The sequence below is a fragment of the Oncorhynchus masou genome, chromosome 11 (genome assembly GCF_036934945.1).
Source record: "Oncorhynchus masou masou isolate Uvic2021 chromosome 11, UVic_Omas_1.1, whole genome shotgun sequence".
Lineage (NCBI taxonomy): Eukaryota > Metazoa > Chordata > Actinopteri > Salmoniformes > Salmonidae > Oncorhynchus > Oncorhynchus masou.
In genome coordinates this window covers 38,869,590-38,881,845 of record NC_088222.1, presented here as the reverse complement: position 1 = coordinate 38,881,845, position 12,256 = coordinate 38,869,590, and the positions used below count along the sequence as shown (strand labels likewise).

Below are 12,256 nucleotides of genomic sequence, written 5' to 3'. Positions count from 1 at the left end.
ATTTGGAAGACCCATTTGCGACCAAGCTTTAACTTCCTGACTGATGTCTTGAGATGTTGCTTCAATATATCCACATAAATTTCCTGCCTCATGATGCCATCCATCTATTTTGGTAAAGTGCACCAGTCCCTCCTGCAGCAATGCACCCCCACAACATGATGCTGCCCCCCCTGTGCTTCACGGTTGGGATGGTGTTCTTCGGCTTGCAAGCCTCCCCCTTTTTCCTCCAAACATAACAATGGTTATTATGGCCAAACAGTTCTATTTTTGTTTCATCAGACCAGAGGACATTTCTCCAAAACGTACAATCTTTATCCCCATGTGCAGCTGTAAACTGTAGTCTGGCTTTTTTATGGGGGTTTTAGAGTAGTGGCTTCTTCCTTGCTGAGCGTCCTTTCAGGTTATGTTGATATAGGACTCGTTTTACTGTGTATAGATACTTTTGTACCCGTTTCACCCGGCACAGTCAACTTAGTGTATGTTAACTTCTGACCCACTGGAAATGTGATAAGTTAAATAATCTGTCTGTAATCAATTGTTGGAAAAATTACTTTGTGTCATGCACAAAGTTGATGTCCTAACCGACTTGCCAAAACTATAGTTTGTTATTAACAAGAAATTTGTGGAGTGGTTGAAAAACAAGTTTTAATGACTCCAACCTAAGTGTATGTAAACTTCAGACTTCAACTGTAAGTATTCAGACCCTTTACTCAGTACTTTATTGAAGCAGCTTTGGAAGCGATTACAGCCTCAAGTCTACTTGGTTCCTCCCATTCTTCTCTGCACATCCTCTCAAGCGCTGTCAGGTTGGATGGGGAGTGTCGTTGCACAGCTATTTTCAGATCTCTCCAGAGATGTTCGTTCAGGTTCAAGTTCTGGCTGGGCCACCCAAGAACATTCAGAGACTTGTCCCAAATCAAATCAAATTTTATTAGTCACATGCGCCGAATAACCAACAATGCAGTTTTAAAAAATATAGATAAGAATAATAGATAAAAGTAACAAGTAATTAAAGAGCAATGGTGAAATAACAATAGCGAGACTATATACAGGAGGGTACCGATACAGAGTCAATGGGCGGGAAACCGGTAATTTGAGGTAGTATGTACATGTAGGTAGAGTTATTAAAGTGACTATGTATAGATGACAACAGAGTAGTAGAAGTGGTGTAAAGAGGGGGTGAGGGGGGGCTGCAAATAGTCTGGGTAGCCATTTGACTAGATGATCATGAGTCTTAAGGGTAGACAATGTTTAGAAACCTCTAGGACCTAGACTTGGCACTCCGGTACCATTTGCCATGCGTTAGCAGAGAGAACAGTTTATGACTAGGCTGGCTGGAGACTATTTGTAGGGCCTTCCTCTGACACCACCTGGTATAGAGGTCCTGGATGACAGGAAGCTTACTCTCTGTAACGCCTTGCGGTTAGAGGCCAAGCAGTTGCCAAACCAGTCAGGATGCTCTCGATGGTGCAGCTGTAGATCCTTTTGAGAATCTGAGGACCCATGCCAAATCTTTTCAGTCTCCTGAGGGGGAATAGGTTGTGTTGTGCCCTCCTTCACGACTGTCTTGGTGTGCTTGGACCATGTTAGTTTGTTGATGATGTGGACACCAAGGAACTTGAAGCTCTCAACTTGCTCCACTGCAGCCCCATTGATGAGAATGGGGGCATGCTCAGTCCTCTTTTTCCTGTAGTCCACAATCATCTCCTTTGTCTTGATCACGTTGAGGGAGAGGTTGTTGTCCTGGCACCATATGGCCAGGTCTCTGACCTCCTCCCTATTGGCTATCTCGATGTCGGTGATCAGGCCTACCACTGTGGTGTCATCTGCAAATTTAATGATGGTGTTGGAACACTGAGCTATAGTCAATGAATAGCATTATCACATAGGTGTTCCTTTTGTCCAGGGGGGAAAGGGCAGTGTGGAGTGCAATACAGATTGCATCGTCTTTGGATCTGTTGGGGCAGTATGCAAATTGTTGTGGGTCTAGGATTTCTGGGAGGATGGTTTTGATGTGAGCCTTGACCAGCCTTTCAAGGCACTTCATGGCTACAGACGTGAGTGCTACGGGTCGGTAGTCGTTTAGGTAGGCTACCTTAGTGTTATTGTTCCTGCGGCCTTCTGAATATTGACCTGTTTAAAGGTCTTACTCACATCAACTGCGGAGAGCAGTCTTCGGGAACAGCTGGTGCTCTCATGCATGCTTCAGTGTTATTTGCCTCAAAGCGAGCATAGAAGTAGCTTAGCTCATCTGATAGGTTTGTGTCACTGGGCAGCTCTCGGCTGTGCTTCCCCTTGTTGTCTGTAATGGTTTGCAAGCCCTGCCACATCCGACGAGCGTCAGAGCCGGTGCAGAACGATTCGATCTTAATCCTGTATTGACGCTTTGCCTGTGCGACAGTTCGTTGAGGGGGATAGCGGGATTTCTTATAAGCTTCCGGGTTTGAGTCCCACTCCTCGAAAGCGGCAGCTCAAGCCTTTAGCTCCATGGCTTCTGGTTGGGGTATGTACTAGAGGTCGACCGATTAATCGGCATGGTCGATTAATTACAGCCGATTTAAAGTTTTCATAACAATTGGTAATCGTCATCAACTTTTTTATTGATCTAGTCAAGGGTGCTTCCTGCTTTAATTTGAACTTGTAAGCAGGAATCAGGAGGATAGAATTATGGTCAGATTTGACAAATGGAGGGAGAGAGGGAGCTTTGTATGCATCTCCGTATGCGTCTCTGGAGTATAGGTGGTCCATAGTTCTTTTTCCTCTGGTTGCACATTTAACATGCTGATAGAAATTTGGTAAAAAGGATTTAAGTTTCCATGCATTAAAGTCGCCGGCTACTAGGAGCGTCACCTCTGGGTGAGCGTTTTCCCAAAGCCACTCCTGCATTGTCTTGGCTGTGTGCTTACGGTTGTTGTCCTGTTGGAAGGTGAACCTTCACACCTAGTCTGAGATCCTTAGAGCTCTGGAGCAGGTTTTCATCAAGGACCTCGCTGTACTTTACTCCATCCATCTTTCCCTCGATCCTGACTAGTTACCCAGTCCCTGCCGCTGAAAAACATCCCCGCAGCACGATGCTGCCACAACCATGCTTCACCGTAGGGATTGGTGCCAGGTTTCCTCCAGACGTGACGCTTGGCATTCAGGCCACAGTGTTCAATCTTGGTTTCATCAGACCAGAGAATCTTGTTTCTCATGGTCTGAGAGTCCTTTAGGTGCCTTTTGGCAAACTCCAAGTAGGTTGTCATGCCTTTTATTGAGGAGTAGCTTCCATCTGACCACTCAACCATAAAGGCCTGATTTGAAGAGTGCTGCAGATATGGTTGTCCTTCTGGAAGGTTCTCCCATCTCCACAGAGGAACTCTGAAGCTCAGTCAGAGTGACCATCGGGTTCTTGGACACCTCCCTGACCAAGGCCCTAATCCATCGACTGCTCGGTTTGGCCGGGCGGCCAGCTCTAGGAAGAGTCTTTGTGATTCAAACTTCTTCCAGTTAAGAATGATGGAGGCCACTCTGTTCTTGGGGACCTTCAATGCTGCAGACATTTTTTGGTACCCTTCCCCAGATCTGTGCCTCGGAGCTCTACGGACAATTCCTTTGACCTCATGGCTCGACATGCACTCAATTTGCTCTGACATGCACTGTCAACTGTGGGACCTTATATGTGCATTTACAAATCATGTACAAATCAATTGAACCTACCACAGGTGGACTCCAATTAAGTTGTAGAAACATCTCAAGAATGATCAATGGAAACAGGATGCACATGAGCTCAATTTCGAGTCTCATGGCAAAAGGGTTTGAATACTTATTTATTTGTAATACATTTCAAAACATTTAAAAAAACTGTTTTCGCTTTGTCGTTATGGGGTACTGTGTGTCGATTGATGTAGGAACATATCCAGTGTGCTACAGAGTGAGGGACGGAACAAACAGGTCACACTGAGTCATTCACACAGATCCATGGCCTCTGGGAGAGGAGATGGTAAGTGACAGCATAATAACACAGCCAGGTGTCTATAAATATAATGTGCTACACTCAATACACTATGAAAGTCCAGCCTACTTCCTGGATCATGTTACGTACTGTTTTTGAATGGGATTCAAGATATCAAATTCAAGAAACGTGGTTATGACGATGACGACGAAGGGAAGGGACGGAGGGTTATGATGATGATGTCATTATGAAGGGACCTATCAGAGAGCAGTTATGAAGATGTCATTATGAAGGAACCATTCAGAAAGTAGGGTTATGATGATGTCATAATGAAGGGACCATCACAGATCAGTTTTTTTGTATTTTTTGTATTTTTTATTTTACCTTTATTTAACTAGTCAAGTCAGTTAAGAACAAATTCTTATTTTCATTGACGGCCTAGGAACAGTGAACAACTTCAGAACGACAGATTTGTACCTTGTCAGCTCGGGGATTTGAACTTGCAACCTTTCGGTTACTAGTCCAAAGCTCAAACCACTAGGCTACCCTGCAGCCCCTTATGACAATGTTATTACGAAGGGACCAATTTGAGAGCAGGGTTATAACGATGTTATGAAGGGACCAATCTGAGAGCAGGGTTATGACGATTTCAGAACCATAAATACTTCCAAGACAAGCAAGCACACACATTTTCTTTTGGAAATGTCATTTTCTGGTTATAGATCGCTAGATCGTTCAGAAGTATTGGTCAGACAAATCAATCAGAAAATGCTGACTTCACTCATCAAAAGAGGCCATTTATTTTGACATACAAAAAAATAAAAAGTTATTTTCAATTGGAATGTAAGAGTTACAGTACTGTTGTCAAAAACACTAATGTCCCGCTCCCGGTTTACAATCAGACCCCAAATACATTTTAAATGTCAACTGTAAAACATTCAACATCCAACAATCAATAAGACGTTTAGAACCACATATTATTTACAAGAGACACTCATGCATAACGAATACACCTGCCCTGTACACTGTCTATCTTATATTTGTGTGTGTGCGCATGTGGGTCTATATGTGTAAAATGTGTCTTCTATGCTAAACTTCCACCAACACTGGAGGCAATAACAATACCAAGAACCACACAACATATAATAATCATTATTTTCTTCTGCATGACCATTATTGCATTATGTCAATCGAAATAAAACAGGGATTCCAGGCAGCATGAAAGAGTAGAGGGGGAAATGGCGTTACCAAAATGGCAAGAAAATGTTAGTCAGAACTACTACTAACCATATTGCCAACAGCATAGTTATGTGCAACAGGTAAAACACACATGGGCATGCTTACACACTGACATTGCTAGGAAATACACACATGCCCCAGCATTTCACAGCCTTAGGCAAACAGATACATTTTGAAAGTATGTTAATGTATTGCAATAGGGTTTTATTCTCTATATATATATGAGCTTTGTATTAGAGTCATACTTTAATTGTCTGTTTAAATTGCAACTTCTCTCAACCTTGACCTGCTATACTATTATCTGACCAAGTGGTGGCAATATTGTACCGCCTGTCACTTGGGAGGAGGAATGATGAGGTTTACCCGGCCTATACGCTGGTCTAAAGTCAGTTTAACATTTTCTCTCTGATAGCAATGCTCAGAAGTTGGTAAGAGTAAGATGATCCTAGATCGGTGCCTAATGGTAAGTTCTACAGTGTGTGTAGGAGAGACAGTTGAATAATAGATGTAACCCAGCAGAAACCAGTAGGCTTGGGGAGATTCATGCTGTTCTGTCACAGCAGCAGTGTTGAGGGTATATAGACACATGGACATCAATGAGACCATGTCACATAAGGTCATGCATGGCTTGCCTGGGTTGAAAAGGGGTTGAGGGTAAATGCAAGTAAACAGTTTGTGCACCTTTATTTGTGACTGTTTAATTTACCCACCTATAAACACTAGATGCAGATTTATTTACTACGGGAGATGAGCAAAACAGAAGAGGTGAAATTAATAGTAGCTTTTTCCACGGAGGTCTCCAGAGATCAATTGATGTCAATACGTGACATATTCACTTTAAAAGTGCGTTTGTGGGTCCAATGTTTTTAGTCTGGTTAGGAGCTGGGAGAGGGCTGTGTGCCCAATATGAAGGGACAGGCACTGTTCCCCATTGCACAGACAACAACTGTACAAGCATCACTTCTATGTGAGCAGGGTCCCATCCTATCCTGCACTGTATCTGTTCAGACACAAGGGGGTGGACGAGACATCTAAAATGTAATGTATGCTGTGTGTGACAGTCTTCTCATTGAACCACTGAATGGAGCGGGAGAGACAGAGACAGAGAGAGACCTATGGGCCTGAGTCAATTATCTCTCACTGAATCTTTTATTTTGGGAAAGACATGCACAGCCGACCAAGCCACCTCACGTCAACTTACCTCACGTCAAGCCACGTCGCATCTAAGTCATATCGAACGATAACAGTCGCATCAGGTCACATTGACAGTATTTGACTTACCCTCCTGGCTTTACTCTGGTACTTCACTGCCTTCTTGGTGTCAGACACGGCCCTCTCTACATAGTCCACTGAGTGCTCCACGTTGTACTCTATACGATCTATCATCTCCCCCTGAAAAGAAAGAAAGAAAGAGAGAAAGAGAGAAAGAGAGAAAGAGAGAAAGAGAGAAAGAGAGAAAGAGAGAAAGAAAAAGAGAGAGAGAGAGAGAGAGAGAGAAGGTGAACGGCAGAGCAGGAAACAGAAGGAGAGGGATTTCATTATTGTGGATTTTCTAATTGGTATGTGTGTAGTCTTCATTGTTGTGTGTTGGCCAGTCAGTGTGTATAGACTCCTACCTGGCTCTCCACCAGCATGGCCATGTCCATGAACATGTCGTGAAGTTCTCTGATGCTGTTCTCCAGCTTGATGATCTCAGTGTGTCTCGTCTCAATCTCATTCATGGCCTGCTGGGTGATGTTGGAGTCCATGATGATCTAGGAGAGACAGAGACACAGTTTATGTTTCATCACACACTCATATCCACACACAAGTTCTCCCCCTTGTAGGTGTGGCATACTCAGTTGGTATACCACACCTCGCCAACAGAGAAAGTTCATCTGCTAGATTGTACTGTGTATGATTATCTCAGATACTTGCATGTTCTTGTTTGTGTATAGGCTACGTGTACGTGTGGTCACTCACCCCTGATGTGAAGATGGCAGGGTTGTCACTCTCCAGCATGCTCTCCAGTTCCTCATTAGTTGTGTTCCTACCAGCTACAATAACAAAGACAATCCATAGAGTTGGTCTCCAATAACCAACAGCTATTGAGTATTTTCAGCACAACAGAAGACTATACATTCTGAAACAGCAATAAACCTCAAAGTTATCAAACTGGTAATGGCTAACTGTAACTGATGAAGACAGACCGAATGTCATTGTGACAGGCTAAATTAGTATCCTCAGGGATGATCTGTCTGTGTGTGTGTGTGCACGCACAAGTATACAGTATGTCTTTGTATATGTCTATGTGTGTACTATACAGTACCAGTCAAACGTTTGGACATACCTACTCATTCAAAGGTTTTTCATTATATTTACTATTTTCTACATTGTAGAATAATAGTGAAGACATCAAAACTATGAAATAACACATCTAGTAACCAAGAGTGTGCAAAGCTGTCATCAAGGCAAAGGGTGGCTACTTTGAAGAATCTCAAATATATTTTGATTTGTTTAACATTTTTTTGGTTACTACATGATTCAGTATGTGTTATTTCATAGTTTTGATGTCTTCATTATTATTACACAATGTAGAAAATAGTTAAAATAAAGAAAAACCCTGGAATAACTAGGTGTGTCTAAACTTTTGACTGGCCCTGTATATCCAAGAACACGTGTGTGTGTACTTGTCTTTGTGTGAGTGAGTGTGTGTGTTTGTGTGTACAGACGCATCACTCATCACAATGGCAGAGAGTGGGCGCCCATAGCCTCATTCGGGCAAGTAGTCTGGGAGGACGAGGAGCAAAGAGAAAGAACAAGTTTTAAGAGAGAAAGAAAGAAAGAAAGAAAGAAAGAGAGAGTGAGAGAGGCATCAGCGTAGGATTAATCACATGCTAGTCTCTCATCTGCCTGTTTCTATCTCTGCCTAACCCAGCCACTGGTGGGAGACACATTGTCTGTTTCAAAGGCAGTATTTCACACATTTCCTGTTTAAAAAAGCTAAGATGGGGCTGAAAAGATGGATACAGTGCCTTGCGAAACTATTTACCCCTTGGCATTTTTCCTATTTTGTTGCTTTAAACCTGGAATTAAAATGATTTTGGGGGAAGTATGTATCATTTTATTTACACAACAACATTATATTTGCAGCAATTACAGCTGCAAGTCTCTTGGGATAGGTCTCTATAAGCATGGCACATCAAGCCACTGGGATTTTTGCCCATTCTTCGAGGCAAAACTGCTCCAGCTCCTTCAAGTTGGATGGGTTCCTGCTGGTGTACAGCAATCTTTAAGTCATACCACATATTCTCAACTGGATTGAGGCCTGGGCTGTGACTAGGCCATTCCAAGTCATTTACATGTTTCCCGTTAAACCACTCAAGTGTTGCTTTAGCAGTATGCTTAGGGTTATTGTCCTGCTGGAAGGTGAACCTCCATCCCAGTCTCAAATCTCTGGAAGACTGAAACAAGTTTCCCTCAAGAATTTCCCTGTATTTAGCGCCATCCATCATTCCTTCAAATCAGACCAGTTTCCCAGTCTCTGCCGATGAAAAACATCCCCACAGCATGATGCTGCCACCACCATGCTTCACTGTGGGGTTGGGTGTTCTCTGAGTGATGAGAGGTGCTGGGTTTGTGCCAGACATAGTGTTTTCCTTGATGGACAAAAAGCTACATTTTAGTCTCATCTGACCAGAGTACCTTCTTACATATGTTTGGGGAGTCTCTCACATACCTTTTGGCGAACACCAACCATGTTTGCTTATTTTTATTCTATGGCTTTGGCTTTATTTCTGGCCACTCTTCCGTAAAGCCCAGCTATGTGGAGTATACGGCTTAAAGTGGTCCTATGGACAGATAGTCCAATCTCCGCTGTGGAGGTTTGCAGCTCCTTCAGGGTTATATTTGGTTTCTTTATTGCCTCTCTGATTAATGCCCTCCTTGCCTGGTCCGTGAGTTTTGTTGGGTGGCCCTCTCTTGGCAGGTTTGTTGTGGTGCCATATTCTTTCCATTTTTTTAATAATGGATTTAATGGTGCTCCGTGGGATGTTCAAAGTTTCTGATGTTTTTTTATAACCCAAACCTGATCTGTACTTCTCCACAACTCTGTCCCTGTTTGGAGAGCTGCTTGGTCTTCATGGTGCCGCTTGCATGGTGGTGCCCCTTGCTTAGTGTTGTTGCAGACCTTTCAGAACAGGTGTATATATACGGAGATCATATGGCAGATCATGTGACACTTAATTAAATAATGTCCACCTCTGCGCAATCTATGTGACTTCTGAAGGAAATTGGTTGCACCAGATCTTATTTAGGGGCTTCATAGCAAAGGGGGTGAATACATATGCACGCACCACTTTTCCGTTTATTATTTTTTAGAATTTTTTGAAACACGTACACTATTTTGTGTATGTCCATTACATGGAATCCAAATAAAAATCCATTTAAATTACAGGCTGTTAATGCAACAAAATAGGAAAAACGCCAAGGGGAGTGAATACTTTTGCAAGGTACTGTAATAGTTTCTATGAACCACCTGGGTGTAATGAGTTTTTGATGCCTCCTATTACACACATAAAAATGCATTATAACATTTGCTAAGCATTCATAAAAGCATATATGAAATCATAACTGCATAGATCATTTTCTAGGGTATCCACCCACAGAGCGCTTTGGTGATGACAGTTCACTTCCTTATGTTATAAAATACATTTTACCAAGACAAATTTGTTCTGAATCCTTCAGTGGGGTCTTTCTCTAACAAACAGTTGAAGTCTGAAGTTTACATACACTTAGGTTGGAGTCATTAAAAAAATGGTTTTTTAACCATTCCACAAGTTTCTTGTTAACAAACTATAGTTTTGGCAAGTCGGATAGGACATCTACTTTGTGCTTGACACAAGTAATTTTTCCAACAATTGTTTACAGACAGATTATTTCACTTATAATTCACTGTATCACAATTCCAGTGGGTCAGAAGTTTACAGTTGACTGTGCCTTTAAACAGCTTGGAAAATTCCAGAAAATTATGTCATGGCTTGAGAAGCTTCTGATAGGCTAATTGACATCATTTGAGTCAATTGGAGGTGTACCTGTGGATGTATTTCAAGGCCTACCTTCAAACTCAGTGCCTCGTTGCTTGACATCATGGGACAATCAAAAGAAATCAGCCATGACCTCAGAATATTTTTTTTAGACCTCCACAAGTCTGGTTCATCCTTGGGAGCAATTTCAAATGCCTGAAGGTGCCACGTTCATCTGTACAAACAATAGTACACAAGTATAAACACCATGGGACCACGCAGCCGTCATACCGCTCAGGAAGGAGACGCATTCTGTCTCCTAGAGATGAATGTACTTTGGTGCAAAAAGTGCAAATCAATCCCAGAACAACAGCAAAGGACCTTGTGACGATGCTGGAGGAAACAGGTACAAAAGTATCTATAGCCACAGTAAAACGAGTCCTATATCGATATAACCCGAAAGGCCGCTCAGCAAGGAAGAAGCCACTGCGCCATAACCTCCATAAAAAAGCCAAACTACGTTTTGCAACTGCACATGGGGACAAAGATCGTACTTTTTTGAGAAACGTCCTCTGGTCTGATGAAACAAAAATAGAATGGTTTGGCCATAATGACCATCGTTATGTTTGGAGGAAAAAGGGAGAGGCTTGCAAGCTGAAGAACACTATCCCAACTGTGAAGCATGGGGGTGGCAGCATCATGTTGAGGGGGTGCTTCGCTGCAGGAGGGACTGGTGCATTTCACAAAATAGATGGCATCATGAGGGAGGAAAATCATGTGGATAAAATTGACGCAACATCTCAAGACATCAGTCAGGAAGTTAAAGCTTGGTCGCAATTGTGTCTTCCAAATGGACAATGACCCCAAGCATACTTCCAAAGTTGTGAAAAAATGGCTTAAGGACAACAAAGTCAAGGTATTGGAGTGGCCATCACAAAGCACTGACCTCAATCCTATAGAAAATTTGTGGGCAGAACTGAAAATGCACGTGCGAGCAAGGAGGCCTACAAACCTGACTCAGTTACACCAGCTCTGTCAGAGGAATGGGCCAAAATTCACCCAACTTTTGTAGGAAGCTTGTGGAAGGCTACCCAAAACATTTGACCCAAGTTAAACAATTTAAAGGCAATGCTACCAAATACTAATTGAATTGAGTGTATGTAAACTTCTGACTCACTGGGAATGTGATGATATAAATAAAACTTGAAATAAATCATTCTCTACTATTATTCTGACATTTCACATTCTTAAAATAAAGTGGTGATTCTAACTGACCTAAGACAGAGACATTTTACTAGGATTAAGATGTCAGGAATTGTGAAAAACTTGAGAACTGTATTTGGCTAAGGTGTATGTAAACTTCCGACTTCAACTGTACACTACATGGCTAAAAGTATGTGGACACCTGCTCGTTGAACATCTCATTCCAAAATCATGGGCATTAACATGGAGTTGGTCCCCCCTTTGCTGCTATAACAGCCTCCACTCTTCTGGGAAGGCTTTCAACTAGATGTGAACATTCAGCCACAAGAGCATTAGTGGGTTTGAGGTCAGGGCTCTGTGCAGGCCAGTCAAGTTCTTCCACATCAATTTCAGGAGGTAGGAGCGAGGAGAGGGACGGAAGCTATACTGTTACACTGGCAATTCTAAAGTGCCTATAAGAACATCCAATAGTCAAAGGTATATGAAATACAAATGGTATAGAGAGAAATAGTCCTACAATTCCTATAATAACTACAACCTAAAACTTCTTTCCTGGGAATATTGAAGACTCATATTAAAAGGAACCACCAGCTTTCATATGTTCTCATGTTCTGAGCAAGGAACTTAAACGTTAGCTTTCTTACATGGCACATATTGCACTTTTACTTTCTTCTCCAACACTGCTTTTGCATTATTTAAACCAAATTGAACATGTTTCATTATTTATTTGAGGCTAAATTGATTTTATTGATGTATTATATTAAGTTAAAATAAGTGTTCAATCAGTATTGTTGTAATTGTCATTATTACAAATAATTTTTATTTATTATTATTATTATTATTTATTTATTTTTAAATCGTCCGATTAATCGCTATC

General features: G+C 41.9%; 1 protein-coding gene across 2 annotated transcripts in view; it reads right to left on the bottom strand.

The window, feature by feature from the left end:
- Positions 1-4,718: 4,718 nt before the first annotated feature.
- Positions 4,719-12,256, bottom strand: part of LOC135548658 (syntaxin-1A) — a 31,645-nt gene continuing 24,107 nt past the window's right edge. Inside the window, exons 7-10 of one of the 2 annotated variants that reach the window (XM_064978480.1) lie at positions 7,136-7,209; positions 6,790-6,927; positions 6,455-6,565; positions 4,719-5,096 (exon numbers count right to left, since the gene is read on the bottom strand). In XM_064978480.1, the coding sequence (XP_064834552.1) occupies positions 5,019-5,096; positions 6,455-6,565; positions 6,790-6,927; positions 7,136-7,209 (401 nt within the window). In that variant the 3' untranslated portion in view covers positions 4,719-5,018. Of the gene's footprint in view, positions 5,806-6,454; positions 6,566-6,789; positions 6,928-7,135; positions 7,210-12,256 lie in introns of both variants that reach the window. The other variant, XM_064978481.1, reaches the window with a different exon arrangement.